Source organism: Ursus arctos, unplaced genomic scaffold, assembly GCF_023065955.2.
Source record: "Ursus arctos isolate Adak ecotype North America unplaced genomic scaffold, UrsArc2.0 scaffold_6, whole genome shotgun sequence".
In the NCBI taxonomy this organism is placed as follows: Eukaryota; Metazoa; Chordata; class Mammalia; order Carnivora; family Ursidae; genus Ursus; species Ursus arctos.
In genome coordinates this window covers 23313560-23337772 of record NW_026623078.1, presented here as the reverse complement: position 1 = coordinate 23337772, position 24213 = coordinate 23313560, and the positions used below count along the sequence as shown (strand labels likewise).

General features: G+C 37.9%; 1 protein-coding gene across 1 annotated transcript in view; it reads right to left on the bottom strand.

Moving 5' to 3' along the window:
* MTFR1 (mitochondrial fission regulator 1) overlaps nt 1-24213 on the bottom strand; it is a 63961-nt gene that overhangs the window by 3052 nt on the left and 36696 nt on the right. Inside the window, 4 exon segments of the mRNA XM_057307665.1 lie at nt 11-169; nt 171-255; nt 1893-2125; nt 16830-16945. Coding sequence (XP_057163648.1) covers nt 11-169; nt 171-255; nt 1893-2125; nt 16830-16945 — 593 coding nt within the window.

Here is a 24213-nt window from a genome sequence, read left to right as displayed (position 1 = left end):
GTATCCTCACCTTTTTACTGACCGAAGTTTTACACTGTTCATATCTTTAAGGACCTCTAGCATGTTTGGCATATCGGGTTTCTTTGGACTGCTCTTTCCAGCACAGGCTTTTTTCTCTCTTCGCTCTTTTATCAGGTCAATAGCTGATGATACACTTTGGTGGAGCCCTGATGGGGGGATGGGTGGGGGGGGGCGGGGGCGGGGGCGGGCCAGAGGATGGTGGCGTAGTAACGGATGCGGTAGGATCTAAGTCACCTACAGAAATAAGGAAAAATCAATTTGTCTTGATGGTAACAGGCAAATAAAATACTCCCAACAGCAAAGTTATGTTAAGGATTTCTGTATACCTGAAATCAATATGCTTAAAAAAAAACAAACAAACCTTCAGTTATGTAAGTAAGGGAAGTTTCAGTTACTTGGTTAGAATCTTGAATACCTGCATCTAACCCCAAAGTTCCATTTAACTTAACAGGGGTGTTTCTGTGATCTCAAATGTTCAAGTCTGATGGCTGTACGCGCTGTAGCTACTTTTAGATAAAGAAGTGTGCACTGTATAAACATCTGCAACATAGACAGTTTGACAATTCAGTACTGTATTTGAAAAAACTGACAAATTTGTGGTTCATCTGAAGAATATTTACGTATAAGACTTATTAAGCATTAAAAATTTTAAGACATATTCTTCAACAAATTTCTGAAAGAAGATAGAGTGTCCTTTTTCAAAACGTAACTAAGGTAAGAGTTAAAGTGGTTACAAAATAAGGATGTAAAAATCCATCTTTCTGCACACCTAGAGGACAGAGTTGTTCACTGGTTGAACCGTATTAATTAGGAGGAGCTCAATGCAAAATTTTTACTCAAGGGATTTCTACTGTAAAAAGAACACCTAATAACATAAATTTCCAAACTGCCTCACTATTTATAGCAGTTTTCATAGTCTGCCAGAAGAGGGAGGTAAAGCAAAAGAGAAATGCAATTTAAAAGTTAAAAGCAAAGGCAGGACTTCTGGTTTTCAAAAAGTTCCACGCAAATTTAAGTAACCAGTCACTTCTCAAGCACTCAGTGCCCGAGCGCATCCGCCCTCTGTCCATCTTGGCAGTTAGAAGAGGCTTCCGTGCTGGACTGCGTTAAACTCCGGGAGCACAAGTGGCTCCCAGGCAGAGTAACTGTCCTTATCCTTTAACCTTTAGAGTTGGCTAATTCTGAGTCTAGCCAGGACTCCGGAACACCACTAGGAAAAACAACTGCTACTTGCCAACAGGTTAATGGGCTAGGATTTCAAGGCTATGGCTTCCTCTCCAAAGTGACAATGCACACAAATAAAAGCAAACAGTATTAAGTATTAGACCAGAAGTCACAGGACCTGAATTCAGTTTCTACTCTGGGCAAGAGGAAGAGAAAGGACTATTAAGTAGCTACTATGTGCTAAAGGCAGTGTATATAATTTCCACATTTACTACAACTCCACAACAGAGGTACTATCAGCCTGTTTTAAAGCCGGAGAGGGAGGGAGAAATGCCAAGGACTTGCCTTAAGACCTGCAGGTAAGTAAAGAGCATGCAACCCTGTCAGGACTGTTTTGAGATCACTTCGCGGCTGATAAAGTTGGTGCCATTATCACAGACAAAACTTCCCAGTGCATTCACAGCAGCAGCAATTCAACTGTGTGAATTTCAGCATTTTTCCAAATTCATCCTCTCTGATAGCATCAAAATTGTTCAAAACCAACAAAAACCACTTAAATTTGACTGGGTCCTGGACTGAACCACGGAGAGGACTGACCTTTGGTTTTCTAACAACCCCATGGCTGTTACTTGCTAATACATTTTAAAATTAGTGGCATTCTCCTAATGTCCAGTTCACTGGTTAAGACAAACGTAGGATTTACAGACCTGCAATGAGATTTTGCTGTTCTTGCAGGGTCACGATTTTGGCAATCTGAGCTCTGAGAGCAGCAAGTTCATTTTCAAGGGCACAGATCTTCTGCAATGCTTCCTCATTTGCTAGTGCTGTCTTCTGCTGAGGATCTTCTGGAGACAGGTTTGGTAAGGAAAACTGCCTGCTTGGCGGCTTCTCAAAGAAAGGAAGGTCATCCTGAAGGGGCTGCCTTGATCTGACCTCTGTCCTGCAAGAAAGAAAGAAGGATGGCTAATATCACAGGGTTTGTAAGGAAAAACAAAAACCATCATTACCAATTAATCAGAACATGGTATCTGAGAAATACTTTTCAGACTGACCTTACATAGATGCCTCCGTTTTAAGTTTCAGAACAACAAAGTACTTATCAACCTGACACAGCTACACACCGAGCCAGGTTTCTTACTGCCATCCTTCTTCTTAATCTCTATATAATATGCACAAACCCACACTGTTAGGAGCCATCCCAGGTTCCAACAATGTTTTTGCTAATTCATGTTTTTAGTGAGTTTGAACTAAGGTGAAGAAACTTTGCAATGCTCTTAAAAATGGTAAACTAATTACTGGTTACATTTGACCACAAAATCAAATGAGTAACAAAATAGCCTTTCGCCAGGATCCTGGCTTCTGCATTTCCAAGTGTCTTCCGTGTATGATAGAATACAACAAATCTGAAGATGTAGTGTAACAATATGGACCAAACACAGCATCAGAAACTGACAAGAATCAACTGAACCCATGCAGTAACTACACAATCTCATTTTCACTTGGGTTTCAAGTTTTTTAATATGCACCGCTCCATAGTTCCAAATATAAGTCTTCTGAGGCTGAGAATAAAATTCAGGTTTCTTTTCAACCATCAATTTACAGGCTTAGCTGTTTCCTCCTATTTTCTATAATTAGGTTTACTGGGCCTTTAAGCCCTTTGTTCTTCCAGCTTTACTGAGGTAGAAGTTGACAGCTGTATTTAATTAACGTGTATGGCATGATGATCTAAGTACACATTTTTGAAATAATCACCACAATCAAGTTAATGAACATACCCCAGTCTCCCTCACAGTTTCGTGTGGTCATGTGACCGAGTTCTGGCTAACAAGATGCAGGCAGATGTTGACAGGAGAGGACTCCATGAGAAAGTCCTTTCCTCTGTAGCCCCACCTCTGTTCCTTCCTCCTGAATCTTGAGTACAAGGTGATGACTGGACTTCAGAGTCCCGGACAGCCAAAGGCTAACCTGGACATGGAAGCCCAGGCTTCCATGCCTGTCTGGGTCCCTGTGGACACTGCAGAGCCACTGTCCGCTTCAGACTCTCTACTCTGGATGTTTCTGACTGGAGAGAAATAAACTTCCATCTTGTGGAAGCTGCCATTATTTGGGGTTTCTCTGTTATATGTACTCAAACCTAATCCTGTTATAAAACAATCATTAAATTCTATTTCAATTTTCCTTTAACTGGATATTGGTATTTTCGCTTGAGAACTGTTAGAATTCTTCATTCTACCTTGTGTTGTAAATGAAGGAATTCTTGGACCTTTAGCTTTTGGTATTCACCGAATTCAGATGTTTTTCTTCATATCTCATTTTGCATGTTATGCTCTGTTAACTTACCATACATGGAGGATGCTTGTAAACTGTTTTTTACCTGTAATATTATTAAACAAAAACATTTGGAGAGTAAATGTCCCATTTGTTCCCTAGCTTAGCTTAGCTAGCAAGAAACTTTAAAAATACTAACTTTATTAATTTAATTTGGAGTACCTGTAGGATAGGGAAATAGGTTTGGCTTACAAAGCTTTAATTACCATTCCCTTTCTTACCTCCACACTGGGAAGAAACAGGTGATGAAATTTCTTTAAAAGTGCATAAAGACTAAACAATGGTAAAAACTTATCTAAGGACCAGTACCTATATTCTGATTATATACATTAATATGTTCTTTGAAAGACTACATGTTATGTAAGTTACAGATTAGATGCATGTGCTCTAATCACCTGCAATAAAGAAAATGACTTTAAGACACATTTTTTTTAAGAAAGCATGCATGCACTTTGCTTTAATAAAATGAACCCAAAAGAATGAATATTTTCATATCTGGGGACGGAAGTGAGAATGATGGTTTGTTTTCCTATTATTATGAGCACAGAAATTTCTTGAAGTCTATATTGTAATAGCACATAAATTTTGGATACCAGAATCTTTAATGTTACTCAAAAAATGTTATAATACTGCTTATTCAAGAACTAGTGGCCACTTTATTTTTTAAGTTTTATTTACGTAATCTCTATATCCAACAAGGGGCAGGAACTCATGACCCCAAGTTCAAGAGTTACATGCTTTTCCAACTGAGCCAGCCAAGTGCCCTCTAGTGGTCACTTTAGTAGAGAGTATTTTCCCACTCCTACGCATCTCAGAATTCAAAAGTATTAAATGACTAAGTTTGTCTTAAAATGTTAGCATTCAAGTAAGCCAAAGTTCAAATCCTATGAACCTTTACTCTTCCATACCCAGGACTGGAACAAGATAATATGACAATTTGGATTAAGAGATCAACTTATCAACTATAAATCATGTTTGAACAGCTTACTTTAAAATACCTTCTTGCCAAAATGAATTGAGAGAGAATTAATGAATATTGAACAGCAACTGCAATGTAAAAAAAAAAAGAAGTTACTGGGGCGCCTGGGTGGCTCAGTCGTTAAGCGTCTGCCTTTGGCTCAGGGCGTGATTTCAGAGCCCTGGGATCGAGCCCCACATCAGGCTCTTCTGCTGGGAGCCTGCTTCTTCCTCTCCCACTCCCCCTGCTTGTGTTCCCTCTCTCGCTGGCTGTCTCTCTCTCTGTCAAATAAATAAATAAATAAAATCTTTAAAAAAAAAAAAAAGTTACTGCATTTCCCCATAACTCCTACAGATCAATTTTTCCATTTTGATTTTCTACTGAAAATTAAGGACAAAGCACTCATTATTGTTAATCTTGAAAACCATGTGCCAGGGTAAGAGGGAAAAAGTCCCGTCCTTTAGAAAAATAATTTCAGTAACAGTGTCAGATCATCTGTATTTTGTCTATCCTATATTTATAAATTGGATGATATAGATTCTACACTTCCTTATGTGAAACACTATTAATGGTTATGAGTCCAAACAAAGTAATTATAGGAAATGTAGAACTTTAAATGTGGATTTTTAGAAGCTGAAAAAGGAAAGTAATCCTGAAGTGATTATGTCTTCTCAAAGCCATAGAAAGATTTGACATTTATAGGAGCTCAAGAACCAAAAACAAACAAACAAAAAAAACCCCAAGAGGTTGCTCTGCAGTATTCTTGTGTATGGAAAATATTTAGATTTTATGAAATTTTCAGATATGTCCCTTCCTTTAAAAATGCACACACCCTTTTTTCCCAAAGACATATTCTAGAAGACATCTGACAAATAATTCATTCTCAGAACCACCGTGTTCTTTTTTTTTTTTTTTTTAAGATTTTATTTATTTATTCGACAGAGATAGAGACAGCCAACGAGAGAGGGAACACAAGCAGGGGGAGTGGGAGGAAGAAGCAGGCTCATAGCGGAGGAGCCTGATGTGGGGCTCGATCCCATAATGCCGGGATCACGCCCTGAGCCGAAGGCAGACGCCCAACCGCTGTGCCACCCAGGCGCCCCAGAACCACCGTGTTCTGTCATCCTTCAGAGGGCTAGTAAAAGCTAGGATGTAGAGGCAGAACTAATCCAAATAAAGAAAAACGCTCTTTTCTAAAATTTGTACGTATAATTCTAAGAACTGTTAAAGAAACAAAACATAAAACAAAAGCAACAAAAAGAAGGATCAAGTATGGATGTCCCAAAAGCAGAAGACAAATCATGACCGTCTCTTAAAAACCATTTCTGCATCCCAACTTCTGCAGGTGAGATTTCTACCTTTTTTGTTTGAGTTTGGCTCCAAAATGCCTTATGGCAAGCTCCTGTTTAGAGTGGCACTGCACAAGAATTTTCTAGCTCTCTTATTTCTTCAATGATATTATCAAGGGCAGCTACTTTTGAAGTACAACTTAGATAAATATGAAGGGCTTTTTAAGCTCCACTAACCATGTCAAAGAAAATTCTAAATTAAACATAACGCACCTCTGAAGTCCTTTCTTCTTATCACACAGTTAATAAAAACTCAAACTTTGACATCATTTTAAATTAGCCCACTGCCCTATGAAAGATGGTATTCCCAGGATGATTTTTTAGTTTAGAGAATAGCCTAGAAAGGTATAAAAATACACTCTGTCAGTAGGATCGAGGGAGGGGGAAAAAAGCAATTTAGTTCCCTGAAAACATGAAGTTGGGTAGAAAACGAAGTCTATTCAAAGTGAGCAAGTAGTTGAATAAAGACAACAGGGACGGGGGAATTACTGAGAGAGGCAAGTAATCCATTAAAGGATTTCTAGTGGGGAGTAAGGCAGGACTTCCGTAAGGCTACAGACCCAGATGACCACTGCAGTAGCTGTTTTAGACTCTGTTCGTGTTTTGGCATTTTAAAAGCTGGACCTTCCTAAAAGTGGTATTTAATGAGAATCACATTAAATCCATGTATTTAATGCAGTACTGACTGCAGTATTTTATTGATGTACATTATCAATTAATGTCTAATGTCAAATAATTAAAATAGGAATGCGTCACAACTGCTTTTTGCTGCGCTATGAGTAGGAAACAGTCTTGCTCTAATCCACTGAGTTTCCTGGTCTACCCTCACACTGGCGGGCGGCGCTGTGGCAAACCAGCCCGCCTGCTGAGTCATCTCCTTTGGAATCTTGTTAGTCAATGACCTCCTCTGTGAGGTCAGCGTTCCTCCCGGACACTCCTTAAACAGGAGAATTCCATTCTATACTTATGTTCAAATTTGAAAAATTAAACTGGATATGTTTAGTCAAAGTCCTCAGTCTCATTTTGCTATCCTTATATTGCAGATTTTCATAAATACGTTCATCTTAGTTGTTAGATTACAAACATTCTGGGGTAAGCAAAGGGGCTACCTTTCATACTTTCAAGTCTTACGAACCTATAAATCTGCATTTGATACATAACTCATTTTGATAGGTATGTGGCACTCAGAATTAAGAATAAGATACAATCAGATTAATATAAACAACTGGAATTGAACTTGAAATATTCCAATATTCCTTAAATAATGCTCTACTCCAAAAGCTATCATATACTTGATGACAATGTCTATGTCGTCTACTAAGAAGCCACAGAGCTTATAGTCTTAATTTCATCATACATAATGCAAATGCTATGCTGTGTATATATCTAAAGATACACATTCTCCTTAGGCTACTATTATGAAAGAGAACGAATGGATTATCTTAAACAAGATTATCAGTTATATTAATCCTTTCAAAGAATCTCAATGCTGCTTATAATTCTTTCCAATTCTGAAGCCATTCTGTTCATTCAAAGGGAAATGAAAAGGCTGTATAGAAGAGAAAAAAAAAAAAAGAGGCCTTACTCTGTGCATGCCACAGTGCTAAGTTCTCTCATGTTATCTTCTAAAATTCCCCTCAAGATAGACATTTTTTAAAAAACAGATTTTATTTATGTGACAGAGAGAGAGAGCACCAGCAGGGGGAGAGGGAGAGGGAGAAGCAGGCTCCCCAGGACCCTGGGATCATGACCAGAGCTGAAGGCAGATGCTTAACCAACTGAGCCACCCAGGCGCCCCTCCAGATAGGTATGAATTCTTCTAATATAAAGAAAAAAACAAGTTTAGCGCATTTGAAAAAAATCATTTGTACAGTAACTATGAAGGACTCTTATATATGCTATTTTTCCAGAGACAAAACACTCTGACATTGTAATGGTTATAGAAACGTCATCAACATAAATTTGAAGGGAGAAAGAAGAAACAAATATCTTGAATAGCTTTGGCTTTGAAATACAAATACAAATACAAATATGAGAGGCAGAGAAACACTCAAACTGAAATATACAAGTTTTTGAATCTACTCTCATTCATATTGTCTTTAAGTTACAAGGGATGCCTGGCTGGCTCAGTCAGTGAAGCATGCAACTCTTGATATTGGGGTTGTGAGTTCAAGCCCCACCTTGGGTGTAGAGATTACTTAAAAATAAAATCTTAAAAAAGATTTAAGTTATACTTTTTAAATTTTTTTATTACATAATCTTCATCTACAATTTGTCAAAAATCAATGCAAAGACCAATATAGCGCCATACTGCAAAAGAAAAGTCTGCCATTTTTCTTAATGATGTGGGCTGTATCACTAACCCTATAACCGTGGCCATGGACACTTCACTGCCTTATCAACTTCCTCCCTCTAGAGCACCACTCAAATCCAGCTGGGTCTCCTCTGTTTCCTTCTTACTTTGTTCAAGTTCAGATTATCTACCCAGAGTACTTCCAGGCACCTTTTCAAAGACCCTTTAGCCAATTATTTTCAACACCACAGACCAAATCCATTATCCAGATCCATTTTGCCAATTCAGTTACTATCATCACAGTCCCCATTAATAGCTACCCCATGTCATATCCTCTGCAAATGTGATATTTATGTTAAAAGTCCTTTAGAGACTTCTCTTTCCAGGAGGATGGGGCACACTAGTTTTCCCTACTCTCCCTCTAACTAAAACTAAAAACCCTAGACATTATACATAAAACAAAATGTAAGATGACTGAAAGCTGAGAAGACAGAATGGCTGGGACTTTGGGATCCAAAAAAACAACACAGAAGTGAGTTCCCCAAGTTTTTCTTTTGCTTCATATATCCCAGACTGGTTGCTAGAGTAATGGGTAACCCAGAAATGCCAATGGTGCAGGAAAAAAAAGCCCCAACAAAAGCCTGCTCTCCCAAAGGACCAAGAAAAGGGTAGGCTCCAAGAGAGAGAACTTATATAAAAATAACTGCTCTAGGAGCACCTGGGTGGCTCCGTCAGTTAAGCATCTGCCTTCAGCTCAGGTCATGATCTCAGGGTCTTAGGATTGAGCCCTGCGTCGGGCTCCATGCTCAGCGGGGAGTCTCCTCCCTATCCCTCTCCCTCCCGCTCATGCTCGGTCTCTCTCTCTCTCAAATTAATTAATAAATTAAATTAATAAATCCTTTAAATTAATAAAATCTTTAAGAATAAAAATAAAATAATAATAATAATAAAAAATAACTGCCCTAGCGGCGCCTGGGTGGCACAGCGGTTAAGCGTCTGCCTTCGGCTCAGGGCGTGATCCCGGCGTTATGGGATCGAGCCCCACATCAGGCTCCTCCGCTATGAGCCTGCTTCTTCCTCTCCCACTCCCCCTGCTGTGTTCCCTCTCTCGCTGGCTGTCTCTATCTCTGTCGAATAAATAAATAAAATCTTAAAAAAAAAAAAATTTACTGCCCTACTCCAAACACCACAGAAAGCACTATGGCCCCACCTTTACCATGCAACAAAGACTAACTCCCATCCTTATTAGGCTGTCAAGAGGCGCCTCTTACTCTGCAGGATGCTGTCAGAGAAAGCAGGGAGAAGGAACTTAACAAGGCACCCCATCCCTCATGGTATAGTGGAGACAATGTGGGGAGCCTTAAATTACACCCTATCCAGCACCACCTGCTGGGATGGTGTCACAAGAGGCCTTGTGGAGAGTTGGAGCTCCCACCAACACCATCAGGGGTGAATGGAGGCTTAATGGGAAACTTGGATTTCTACTCCCACCTGGAAGAAATGAGGTGGCACCTACTCTTTCCCGGTCAGAGTGCTATTAGTGAAAAACAGCTAAAAGAAAAGGTTTAGATCCAGAGTCTCCTAACCAAAAATATCTAGGTTTCAATCAATAATCACTCCTTATGACAAGAACCCTAAAGAACATAAACTGAATGAAAAAGCAAATAGAGGCCAACTCTGAGAAGATAGAGATGTTAAAATTATGACATAAAGAAGCTATGATAAAAGGGTTTCAATGAGCAATTACTAGCATTCTTGAAACAAATAATAAGCAGTCTCAGTAAAGAAACAGAAAATATAAAGAAGAACCAAATGAAAATTTTACAACTAAAAAGTAAAATAACTGAAAACACAGTGGATAGGATCAAAAACAATGGTGAAGACAGAGGAAAGCATCAGTGAATTTGGAGATAGAACAACAAAAATTATCCAATTTGAAAAGCAAAGAGCAAACAGACTAGGAAAAAAATGAAGTCTCAGTAACCCGTATGACTATAAAAGATCTAATATTTGGGTTATCAGGGTCCCAGAAGGAGAGGAGAAAGAGCGCCAGGCTGAAAAAGTACTTAAACAAATAATGGGCAGACAAGTAACTTAAAGAAAATATTTACAGAAATAATGACAAAAGGCATAAACTTGAAAATTCAAGAAACCGAGTAAACACAAAACAGGATAAACCCAAAGAAATAAATGCCAAGAAACATCTTACTCAAACTTCTGAAAACCAAAGACAAAAGAGAAAAATTTTAAAGCAGCTATAAAGAAAGGGCACCCTACCTATAGGGGATAAACTCTTTGAATGACAGAGGATTTCTCATCTGAAACCACGGAGGCTTGAAGAAACTGGCACATTTTTTGAACACTAAAAGAAAATAACTATGAACTCATAACCTCATATCCAGCAAATATATCCCTCAAAATCAGGGAAATCAAGAATTCTCAAATGAAAGAAAAAGAAACTAAAAAATTTAGAGCAAGCACACCTAACCTAAAAGAATGGCTGAAGAAGTTTTCTAAACAGAAAGAAAGCAATAAAAGGAGAAACTGCATTAGGCAGAAAGAAAAACACAGGAAAATGTGGGTAAGTAGACTTATTTTCTCCTCTTTCTAAATTATGTTTTCTAAATTTTGTTTGATGTCTGAAGGAAATATACTGTCTAATGTGATTGTAAATGTACAGAAAATTTTTAAGAAAATTATAAACAGGGGAGGGTATAGGGACATAAAGGAGAAGATTAATTAGTAAAATGATAATACCAGTAGAACGTGGTAAATTGGGTATATACAATACTTAGATCAACCACGAAAAGAACTTTATAGGGAGAAACACTCAAAAACACAGATAAATCAAAAAGGGATTCCAAAAAATGTTTAAGTACCCCCACAGAAAAGTAGAAAAAAAGAACAGAGAAACAGACTTAAACACTAACATAACAAAAATTACATAAACATAAATGGTTTATATATACACCAATTAAAAGACAGATTGGCAGAGTGAATTAAAAAATTATGACCTAACAGTATGCTGTCTACTAGAACTAAATAACAGAATAACAGCTAAATTTCCAAACACCTGGAAACTGAACAAACTTGGAAATAATCCATAGGTCAAAGAAGATGTCTCAAGGGAAATTAAAAAACAAATACAGTTGGGGCGCCTGGGTGGCACAGTGGTTAAGCGTCTGCCTTCGGCTCAGGGCGTGATCCTGGCGTTGCGGGATCGAGCCCCACATCAGGCTCTTCCGCTATGAGCCTGCTTCTTCCTCTCCCACTCCCCCTGCTTGTGTTCCCTCTCTCGCTGGCTGTCTCTCTCTGTCGAATAAATAAATAAAATCTTTAAAAAAAAAAAAATACAGTGAACTGGATTTTTAAAAAATACAATATACTGAGGAGCACCTGGGTGGCTCAGTCATTAAGCGTCTGCCTTTGGCTCAGGGCATGATCCCAGAGTCCTGGGATTGAGCCCTGTATCAGGTTCCTCTGCTGGGAGCCTGCTTCTTCCTCTCCCATTCCCCCTGCTTGCGTTCCCTCTCTCGCTGTCTCTGTCAAATAAATAATAAATAAAATCTTTAAAAAAAAATATATATATATATACTGAAACTTGTGGGGTGCAGCTAAAGCAATGTTGAAGGGGGACTTTATAGCACTAAAATGGTTTTACAGTAGTCTCCCCTTATCCATGGGGAAATACGTTATAAAACCCCCATGGAAGTCTGAAACTTTGGAGAATACTGAATGCTATATATACTATGTTCCTGCCTATACATATACCGATGATAAAGTTTAATAAATTAGGCACGGTAAGAGATTAACAATAACTAATAATAAAATAGAACTATAACAATCAGCTGTAATGAAAGTTACATGAATGGGATCTCTCTCAAAATGTCTTGTTGTCCTGTACTCACCCTTCTTGTGATGACAAATGATAAAATGCCTACATGATGAGATGAAGTGAGGTGAATGTAGAATTAATGTAGAATTAAGCTACTACTGACCTGACGATGTCAGAAGGAGGATCACGTGGTTCTGGACCACAGCTGACTGTGGGTAACTGAAAGTGTGGAAAGTGAAACAGCAGATAAGGGGGGACTACTGTATTAGAAAAAAGAAAAAGTCTCAAATTAATAATGTAAGCTCCCACTTTAAAAACCTAGAAAAATAAGAGCAAAATAAACTCAAAACAACCAGAGGAAAATAGGAGGAGAAATCAATAAAATTGACAACAGAAAAAACAAAAAAAAGAGAACTGATTCTTTGAAAAGATTAACAGAATTGACAAGTCAAAAAAAGAGAAGGTACAAATTACTAGTATCAGGAATGAAACAGGATACAACTACAGGGGCGCCTGGGTGGCTCAGTCCTTAAGTGTCTGCCTTCGGCTCAGGGCGTGATTCCGGCGTTCTGGGATCGAGCCCCACATCAGGCTCCTATGCTATGGTCCTGCTTCTTCCTCTCCCACTCCCCCTGCTTGTGTTCCCTCTCTCACTGGCTGTCTATCTCTGTCAAACAAATAAATAAAATCTTTAAAAAAAAAAATTAAAAAAAAAAAAGGATACAACTACAGACATTGTAAACATCAACAAGATAAGGAAATGCTACAGATAATACTACACAAATAAATCTGACCACTTAAATGAAATGGAGCAATTCCCTGAGAAGCACAAACTACTACATTTCATCCGACATGAAACTGATAAAACACTCCTGAGGGGCGCCTGGGTGGCACAGTCATTAAGCGTCTTCCTTCCGCTCAGGGCGTGATCCCGGCGTTCTGGGATCGAGCCCCACGTCAGGCTCCTCCGCTAGGAGCCTGCTTCTTCCTCTCCCACTCCCCCTGCTTGTGTTCCCTCTCTCGCTGGCTGTCTCTGTCAAATAAAAAAAAAAACAACAAAAAAACAAACAACAACAAAAAAATACTCCTGAAACTTTATTAAGAAAAATGAATTCATAATTTTAAAACACTCCAAAAATAAATAAAAAACTACAAAAATATTTAAAGAACAATTAACACCAGTTCTATATAATTTCTTCAGAATACAGAGGAGAAGCACTGTCCAATTCATTTTATGAAGCTAGTACTACCTTGACACCAAAACCAGACAAAGGATCATGGACTCAAATGTAAAACAAAACTATAAAATTACAAAAAAAAAAGCCATGTCCCAACAACACTGAGAAATCAGACAGGATATACCAATGTTCTCCTACACAGTCTCCTCCAATGAAACAGATAATGAAAGAAATCATGCAAAATGGACCAGTTCAACCCATTAAGGCAAGTCCATGAGGATTTCTTCCATTATAAGACAAGGATATATAGACATGTTACCAGAACAAATGAAGAATCGGGAAAATATCAAAAGTTTCAGACACATGCCATGAAACGCACTGGATCGGGCACACTGAAAGGACGACAGGACAGAAAGAAAAATTCTGGATTGCTGCCAATTCCTGGGGAAAGTCCTGAGGAGAGAATGGCTATTTCAGGATTCTTCAAGGAGTAAATAGATTGCACACTGAAAAGTTGATTACTGGGGCGCCTGGGTGGCTCAGTCAGTTAAGTGTCTGCCTTCGGCTCTGGTCATGATCCCAGGATCCTGGAATCAAGTCCCACATCGGGCTCCCCGCTCAGCAGGGAGTCTGCTTCTCCCTCTGCCCCTCACCCCACTTGTGCTCTAATAAATAAAATCTTTAAAAAAAAAAAAGGAAAAGAAAGGAAAAGGAAAGGAAAGGAAAGAAAAGTTGATCACCACAGCTTGGGGCCAACTGACAAAGTTCAGATGAACTGTAACATATCATTCAATTTCCAAAAGGCCACGAATTTAAGTAACCCCTTCCTTACATGGAAATTAAGCAATGTGAGGTTCTCTTCGACAGTGGAATCTTTGTCCCTTCATCTTGTCATTATAATGTGCCTGTTTTCTTGTATCACCCTAGGCTCCATGCTCTGCTTTTTTTTATATCACTGAATATATAAAAATACTAATTGAGGACAGCAGAGTAGCTAAGTGCCTTTAAAGTTCTCTGGTTGTCTTTATTTTTCTCTCATGATAATGTCCTTTTTTACTATGATTGTTCACGAAAGTGTGACAGAGCCTGTCTTAAAGTTCATGGCATTCCTTTGTAGAAATGAAGTGGTTTCTGTTTTTAACCAGTGAAGATTTCAGACAGAAAATAAAAAGCATGGAAATACCAATTTACCATCTTCATTTTTTTCAAACACGTAATGTTTTCTTATTTCAGACCTTGTTTATGATTTGCCAAAGCAATGGAAATAGACTGTTTCTCTCAATAAGCTAACATTTTGTTTCTTTTCATTTGTCTTAACCTAACTTGCAATCTGAACTAAAAAGGAAAGTAACTTTCCACAGGAACTAAATATTCTTTATGGTAGTTTACTCTTTATACTGTGTAATGGCCTGTGCTGTATAGAAGATGGTGTCTGGGAGGGAAAATTTCCCACCACTCCTCCTCGTTTTTTTGGTTGGTCTAATAACTAAAGGACAGATTTAAAAGAGAGAGAAAGAGAGAAAGAGGAAACCTGCGGACTCTCACACTAGGCCCAGAGTTCTTACACTGACAGCAAAAGCATGATCCGTAAAAGAAAAAAAATTGGTAAATTGGACATTAGCAAAATTAAAAGCTTTTGCTTTGTGAAAGACTGTTAAATAGATGAAAAGACAAGCTTTCACTTGTCCCATTATATGTGGGAGAAAGGTTTACAAACTACATATCTGACAAGGACTCATATCTAAAATACATAAAGAACTCTTGAAAAAAACTCCAATTAGAAAATGGGCACGAGACATGAAGAGAACACTTTATCCAAAAGGATAATAAAGATGGCAAATAAGCTCTTGAAAAGATGTTCAGTATCATTAGCCATTAAGGGAACACAGATTAAAACCACAATGAAGTATCACTACACAACTACTAGACTGGCAAGAAAAAAGAATGACAACGCCAAAGATTGGTGGGGATGCGTGTGGATAAACCCTAGTTACTAGCAGGAATGTTACAGCCACTCCGGAAAATGGTTCGTCAGTTTCTTAAAACATAAACATGCAACTATCTCCCGACTGAGATGACCCACCAACTGCACTCACAGGCATTCATCCCAGAGAAATAAAAATTTATGTTCACTCAAAATCCGGTTCACAAACGGTCATAGCAACTTTATTCATAATAGCCAAAAACTGGAATCAATCCAGATGTCCATCAACCAGTACATGGTTGAATAAACTGTGGTCCACCCATACCAAGGAATACTACTCAGCCCTAAAAAGGAAAAAAAAAAAAAAAACCAAACTACTGATATACATAACAATCTGGACAAATCACTAGAGAATTATGCTTGGTGAAAAAAGCCTGTCCCAGAAGGCTGCATACTATATGATTCAATTTATATAACATTCTTGAAAAGACAAAATTATGAAAATGGAGAACAGGTTTAAGTGGCTGCCATCGATTGAGGAGGGGTTGGAGGGAAGGGGAGTGAGTGTGGCTAAAAGAAAACAACTTGAGGGATAACTGGGATACATAAATGTTCAAAATCTTGACTTTTATCCATGTCAACATCCTGCTCATGATATTGTACCAGTTTTGTTGGATGTTGCCACTGGAAAAAACTGGGTAAAGAGTACAGGAAATGTTTCTGTATTACTTCTTACAACTGTACATGCAGAATCTATTATTATCTCAAAATAAAAAGTTTAAAAAAATAAAATGAACATCTTTAAAAAGAAAGGCTGTTTACCTGGTAAACCTGCAATACCTGGTCTGTGTTCAACTACTACTGTGTCCTCACTTCTACTTGTCATTCCAATCAAATTCTTTCTTTGCTCTTGGATTACTTGATTCTTATTTTATCCAGCTAATACCACTCAAATGCAATTATTCTTGCTAAAGTCAATGATAATCTTCCAACTGCAGAACAAAATTGAAACTTGCTAGTTTTTTAATTTACCTAGCCTAGTGTTTGACACACTGATAATTAGTTTAGTCCCTTCCATGAAACCTCTGCTGGTCGTCCTTCCTCGGCTTGAGCACCCTCTCCTCCGAGAGGCCTGGCCGAACCTCTCTAGAGCATCCCACAGTGGCCTTCTGTGTTTACTTATTAACTTTATAGTACTGATTTCCTTTTTAATCTCCTCTAGCACAAGAAATATTCCTGGAAATCTGTGTCTTGTTGTATCTCTGTATCTTTGAGGCCTAGTAAGAATGAAGAGTTGATATGCTGCATGACTGTTTATTAGACTGAAGCATAGTCAGTAATTTATTCAGGCTCTTTCAAATAAATGGAAACAACTAACTCTTACACATTACGTCCTTTGATACAAAACTCACCTTGACACAATTTTAGGAAGCATTCTCCAGTAATTACACCAATTCCCTAACATGACTCACAGGTTCCTCTGCCCCAATAAAACCATTATAATTACTTATCTAAACATATTTATGATAGTTCCTCTTAGTTTCATACTAAACTTCAGAAGGGCAGGCAATTCTATGATTCATAAAGACTTAAGACACAGTTAAAGGTCTCTAGGAACTTTGTAAATACTTAGTCTTTAAAATGAACAGAAAATAAGACTTGAGAAAAATAACTGGCTTAGTTACCAGAGATCAAATTACTAAAAGGAAATACTGCAAATGCATCACCTTTTAAAATAATAAATAGTGCATCCCAGTTCTGATAGCCTTCCAGACTAACCTTCGTCTTGTTGAACATTCTCCTTCTTCTTTGGCTACCCATCCAACATCAGCAAAAGACACCACAGCATCCTCTCCTGGATGGCTTGGGCTCCATTCTGTTGTAGGGCTGGTAAGCTGTAAGTTATAAGGAAAGTTCTTTGGCACCAAGATGTTAGAATAAAACTTACTTAATCACCCAAAGGAAAATCATCAGCTCTGGTGTTAAAATCACATGGACAGTTTCGAACATTTACATTGAAGGTCCCTGCGAAAGGGACCATTAGTTATGTCACACTGTTGCCTAGTAATGTATGACAATCTCTGAATTATAATTTGACTTTATTCAATTTTTATTTTACAGGTCAAATGAGACTGGCTTTAAAAACTCTGTCAAATAAATAAATAAAATCTTTAAAAAATGTATTATTCCCATCCATTATTAAAAACAGAATAATGTATTAATATTCCCATAACATTGTAATAGGGAGATTCCAAATAGGTTACATGGAGATCCTTAAACAAAAAGGTTCCCAAATCCTATGGAAGCTCTCAGAATATTTAATGGGTTGTTTTGTAAAAGTGAAAGATCAAAAAGGTAAAACCTGAGTGGTACCTTCTCAAGGTGCTCGAGTTTATGAAGATCAATCTAAATGTAACTGTTCTAGAAAATAAAATCTTATCACAATACAGTTCTAGTTTGTAGGAAGTGAGGTATATTAAAACAAATAAAATTAAGTTTTGACCTCAAGACTTCTTCCTTTCCCACAGAAGTTACAAAATTGCAGTTTTCTTCCTAGAAATTTCTATTTATAAAAAGAAGCAAAATGATACTTTTCTAAAAATACTTTAAAATATAAAAGTTAACCCATTTTGTGGCAGCTTTTCAGAGTATTTTATAACATAATTAAAGACTAAACAATGTATCTCAATTTTACATTTGTAATACTTCCCATATAAAACATGAAAGGTTGCTTTCTACAAACTTAAAAAAAAACACACCAAAATTTTCCATGGATTTAGTTTATAATAAGAACTGATCATATGTAATCACTGAAATAATACCATGTCTAAAACATGTGCCCAATGAGATGAAAACATTAATGCTACTGTCAAAAACCAATTCCAGAACTGATCATATCTGTACCATTTCTAATGGACATCCTGCCCCACAAAACAAAGTCACCTTAGTATTTAAGTCATATATCTACCTAACAGTACTTTATGCCATTAAAACAAACAACAAAAAACACCTAAAAAGTCCCTGAGGAAACCAAACTCATCCAAAAGACAAAATAAGGGGCGCCTGGGTGGCGCAGTCGTTAAAGCGTCTGCCTTCAGCTCAGGGCGTGATCCTGGCGTTCTGGGATCGAGTCCCACATCGGGCTCCTCCGTTGGGAGCCTGCTTCTTCCTCTCCCACTCCCCCTGCTGTGTTCCCTCTCTCGCTGGCTGTCTCTCTGTCACATAAATAAATAAAATCTTTAAAAAAAAAAAAAAAAGACAAAATAAAAGTGAAAAATAGTAACACTGATTTTTTTTTAAAAGGCATTTCAGTTGCTGCTGAAATGTGCACTGAATAACAAGCATGGAATGGGAAGGACAATTCACTTAGTAAAATACCAGCTAAGGTGACATCAGTGCAGGCAAGGGGGCTGATGGCATGGAATTGTTGGAAGTACGATCTAGATGCCACTACTGACATGCATGGATGACCGAGGGGAATTTTGAAAAAGACAAAGCCAACTTACTGAAAGTTCCAGCAAGGTCCTGTCCTACCATAGCTATTGTTAGTAGGGGGGAAAAATACAATGAATAGAAAGAAATTTTTTTTTCAAAGTCAAGGGCATTTTAAAATTTTAAAGTAAAATTAGTGCTTACGGATTTGTAAGTATCCAAATTCCTTTCAGAAAGTATGAAAAACTTCTCATCCAGAGCAAAAATTCAGTAGTAGCATATTTTTACTGATTATAAGTTTAATTCAACATCTGATACAATTATCCAGAATTCTATTTCAAGAATTTTACTATAGTAACTTTAGATAATTTTAAATATTCTGATAATGTAAAACCGTACCAAGAAAATTAATTTAATAAAATGCATGAAAGAAAAATACTAAGCTTGTATAAAAGTTGAAATATCTAGAATAAAATATTAGAAGAGCTAACTTTGTCCTAAAGTGACTTTTCATAAAATAAACACAGTTATTAGGAACCATGATTCTCTCAGTTTCTTGCCAAAAAGGGTGTAAGAGTAAATAGACTCAGTCTATTTTACCAGCATTTGTTTATATATAGCCCAATGCAAAACATGTATTCTTAAAAGCAGCACAGCAAAACAATAATCTCTAGCTTTTACTTACAGATTTAATTAGTTCTTTTTCTACCAATTCCTACCATAGTAAGAAAAACTGAAAGCGAATTTCTGTATTTTAATATAATGACCTACAATAAGCCAAGCAGTGTATCTGTGTAAACAACACTAAATCCAGTATTCTAGCCAAGACTCAGCCACTCATGTTTCTGAGTAGTATGGTCACTTTTTAAAAACTGAGCATTTAGGGGCACCTGGGTAGCTCAGTCAGTTAAGCCTGACTCTTAATTTCAGCTCAAGTCATGATATCAGGGTCGTGAGATCAAACCCTGCATTAGGCTCCGTGCTGAGTGTCGAGCCTGCTTAAGATTTTCACTCTCCCTCTCTCACTGTCCCTCACCTCCCCCCATGCTCTCGCTCTCTCTCTCAAAATAAATAAAAACTGAGCATTTATTAAAGCTTTCTATTCATGGTGCTTAGAACAGGGAAGAGTAGGAAGAGAAGGTGAGGAGGGAACAGGGACAGATGAGACCAGAAAGACAGAGGGAGGGAAATGTGTCTATCTGTCAAAATAACCCAAGAAGGTAAGTAACAGGATCCCCATGGAGAAACTAGTCTTTAAGAAGTCAATTACTGATTCACTTGGTTAAGCATCTGACTCTTGATTTCTGCTCAAGTCATGATCTCAGGGTCATGAGACCAAGCCCCCTCTTGGACTCTGCACTGAGCGTGGAACCTGTTTGGGATTCTCTTTCTTTCTCTCTCTCTCTCTCTCTCTCTCCCCCTCCCTCCCCCCCCGCCCCTCCCCACCCCCCTCACGTGCATTCGAGTGCTCTCTAACAAGAAAAAGGAAGTCATCAATTACTGAGAATGAGTAAAACATCACAAACATTCATTATTATTTACAGAGTTAGGCTTCAAATCACTGAACCACATTACCAAATTTATAAAACGTTAACATTATATCTGAATTTCGTTATTCTTAACAGCCATTTTAGAGCTAAAAATAACCAAATGAACATCACATAGAGTTTGATATCACATGCTAGCATATTCCAGAATATCAAAGAGTAACTGAAAAAAATTGTTAAGTTTAAACAGTTATTTTTAGAATTAATCCAGGTACGTAACCTTCAGATGCCTCAGACACCAAAGGCCATACAAAGTCCCACCACACTAGTTCTTGACAGGTCCTTCTCTTAGTTCTTCAAACAATAACTTTTTTTTTTTTTTTAAAGATTTTATTTATTTATTTGACAGAGATAGAGACAGCCAGCGAGAGAGGGAACACAAGCAGGGGGAGTGGGAGAGGAAGAAGCAGGCTCATAGCGGAGGAGCCTGACGTGGGGCTCGATCCCGGAACACCAGGATCACGCCCTGAGCCGAAGGCAGACGCTTAACCGCTATGCCACCCAGGTGCCCCTCAAACAATAACTTCTATCTTGCCTTAGAAGCTCTGCACATATTCTCTCTTCCCCCAACTCCACCCCTCTCCCCAACTAAGCAGACTGGCTCTTTCTAATCTTTACCTGTCATTCCTCCAGATGGGCCTTCCCAGACAGACCACCACTATTATCCTCCCCCAGGCTATACTACTTTTTCCTTCACAGCATTGAATACAAATTGTAATTATATGCATATTAGAATATTTACTTATTAAGTATCTCTCCCACTGAATCATATCCCAATAAGGGTAGAGATAACATCTTTTTGGTCTATCCCTAATCAAAAGCCCCTAGAATAACGTACAGATTTCAAGTTTATTTGCTAAATAAAGATGGGCTGTGACAAGTAGCTATTTTAGTTACAGATTTCATCGTGGTATGTGAACTTAAGTAAGAATTTCATTCATTACCTATTTGGTTACAGAACATTCCCTCCACCACCAGTTCCACAACTCCTAGCAATCTAAGAAAACAGGCTGGGGCAGGGTTTCCACAGGGAAAAAAAAGGGGCCCAGGTTAATTTCCCCAGAGGTCTGCCAGTTACAAAGCTGAAGTCAAACTTTTATACCCCACTGCCAAGTGGCCCACCCCACTTTTTCTGGTAATATTCAAGATCACCTTTTTTTTTTTTTTTGCCTAAAGTTTTTCAAAAGTAATAAGCTGCTTTTTGTTCCATTTTTTCTTTAACTCATACAATTTAAAATTTATAAAAATGCATCCCCAAAGTGCTTTTGTGATTACTTTTATAACTGTCAGTGGGTAATTATATGTTACTGCTTTAAGGAAAACTTTAGCAAAATACTAAAATACAATCTGTGCCTTAAGTCTTTAACCTCAGCTGCGTAAGAAGTTCCTCGAGAGGTAAAAAAACAAATGTATGAAATTCGGTTTTAGTGAGTCCTGAGCGGGACCTGTCTTTTTTAAAAGCTCTGTGTTTCCATAAGGAGGGTGGGCATATAAAAACTACCCAGCAAGACGGGGCCTGAGCATGTGTATTTTATTTCTGAAAGTTCCTGGTGATTTAAATATGCATGCGGTGTTGAGAACCACAGCAAATTAAAACCTCTGCACCCCATTCCTCCCAATCTCCCAACGCTCACTGCTTTTGCAAGTTCCTCCATGATCTCAATTTTCTTTTGGTTTCGTGAAACTGGAATAAGTACCAGGAGAAAAACAAGAACCTACTCTCTCAGTTTGTCTTAATCTTGGGTTCCTACCTCCAAGGGGTCTATAATATCCAAATACAAAAAATGCTTGTGGCCAGAAGTATGTAATTGCAACTCAAGGTTGAAATGCACATATCTAAAAAAGGGCCAACGAAAGTTCATTTTTCTTCAATTAAAGTAAATCTGAAGGGTCTACTACATCAAAATAAAAAGATTCTGCACAGCAAAGGAAACAAACAAAACTAAAAGGCAACCTACTGAATGAGAGAAAATATTTGCAAATCACATGTTCAATAAAGGGTTAGTATCCAAAATATATAAAGAATTGATACAACTCAAAACCCAAAAAACAAATAATCTGATTAAAAATGGGCAGAAGACATGGACAGATAGTCCTCCAAAGAAGACATGCGAATAGCCAATAGACACATGCAAAGATGCTCAACATCACTCATCATCAGGAAAATGCAAATCAAGATTATAATGAGGTATCACCTCATACCTGTCAGAATGGCTAAAACCAAAAACACAAGAAACAAGTGATGGTAAGGATGTGGAGAAAAAGGAACGCTCCTATACTGTTGGTGGGAATGCAAACTAGTGTAGCCACTCTGGAAAACAGTGTGGAGGTTCTTTGAAAAGCTAAAAAATAGAACTACCCTACAATCCAGAAATCACACTACTGGGTATTTACCCCCAAAAAATGCAAAATCATTAATTCAACAGCATACATGCACCCTGATGTTTTTGGCAGCATTATTTACAACAGCCAAATTATGGAAGCAGCCCAAGTGGCCACCAACAGATGAATAGATAAAGAAGAGCTCACACACACACACACACACACACACACACGAACATGACTCAACCATAAAAGAGTGAAATCCTGCCATTTGCAAAGACATGGATGGAGCTAGAGAGTAAGTACAATGCTAAGTGAAATAAGTCAGTCAGAGAAAGACAGATACAATATGATCTCTCTCATGTGGAATTTAGGAAACAAAACAAACAAGCGAAGGGGAAAAAAAGAGACAAACCAAGAAATAGACTCTTAATTACAGAGAACAAACTGATGGGTACCAGAGAGGATGCGGGAGGGGGCATGGGTGAAGTAGGTGATGGGGATTAAAGAATACACTTACCCTGATGAGCACTGAGTAGTGTACAGAATTTTTGAATCACTATATTGTATACCCGAAACTAATATAACGCTGTATGTTAACTATACTGGAATTAAAATAAAAAATTTAATTAAAAAAAGTAAATATGAAGGGTCTAGAGATCCTATTTTGAGTATAAAGTGGCCAACTCATTTCTAGCACTCACGAAATGAAGTATGGGAAAAAGCTATGGGGGTTATAGGCAAGTCTTTTTCAAATAACACAGCAAAGAACCACTGAGTGCTTTTACATGCTTTTTTTACACTTATAACCTTATTGCATTCCTAGCCCAATATTCACTGGGTCCATTAACTGAATGAAGGTGTAGATAAATATTTTGGTCTGTGTTCTGATTTCTGATTCTGTAAATCCAATTTGTAAAATCAGGGAGTTGAATTACTTGAATAGCAAGTAAGTTCATTTGCTATTCAACTGTAAGGTGGCAATAATAACAAAATCACCACCACTAGCACACTTCTACTGTACACTAATTATGTACCAGTTATTATACTCAGGGTTTAAAATGGATTATTTTGCGGGGCGCCTGGGTGGCTCAGTCGTTAAGTGTCTGCCTTTGGCTCAGGGCATTATCCTGGCGTTCTGGGATCGAGCCCCACGTCAGGCTCCTCCACTGGGAGCCTGCTTCTCCCTCTCCCACTCCCCCTGCTTGTGTTCCCTCTCTCACTGGCTGTCTCTCTCTGTCAAATAAGTAAATAAAATCTTTAAAAAAAAAAAGGATTATTTTGCCTAACCCTCACAACAGTAAGTAATGGGCCCATCTTGCCTATCATTATTTGTCTCCAGATATATGGACCAGCTGATAGTGAAAAGATGGTGTGATCTATAAGGAACCATACTGAAGCTTAAGATTTCAGAGGTAAAAACTGTTCTGAGGGTGACAGAGTCGAGGTGTTGCCTAGGAGTGTGGGCAATAGAAAAGAAATAGAAGCGAAAGCCAACAGGAATAGAAGTAAAGAATATAAAATGCCAAGTTTCAGATAAATCCTCTAAAAGTCTGAAATTACACAGAACATTGGAGGGACTGGTTTTGACTACCTAACTCTTGCTTCTGACATCACCCAAGAATGCCCTATTTGCAAGTTTAAGCCATTTTGACTTTTGTCTCCTGAATATGTCCCCATAATGGTGTCTACTCTCCCTGGGTCCAGCTGTGGTTTCCCAGTTCCAGACTTTCCATACAATTGACTCATGTTAGACTCCTAGGTAGTCCAAATACATTCCATATCAATCAAATCCCTAAATGAGTCAGAAAAAATAGCAAAAATGCATTTTTAACTTTATTACTCTAAATTGCATGTTTTTA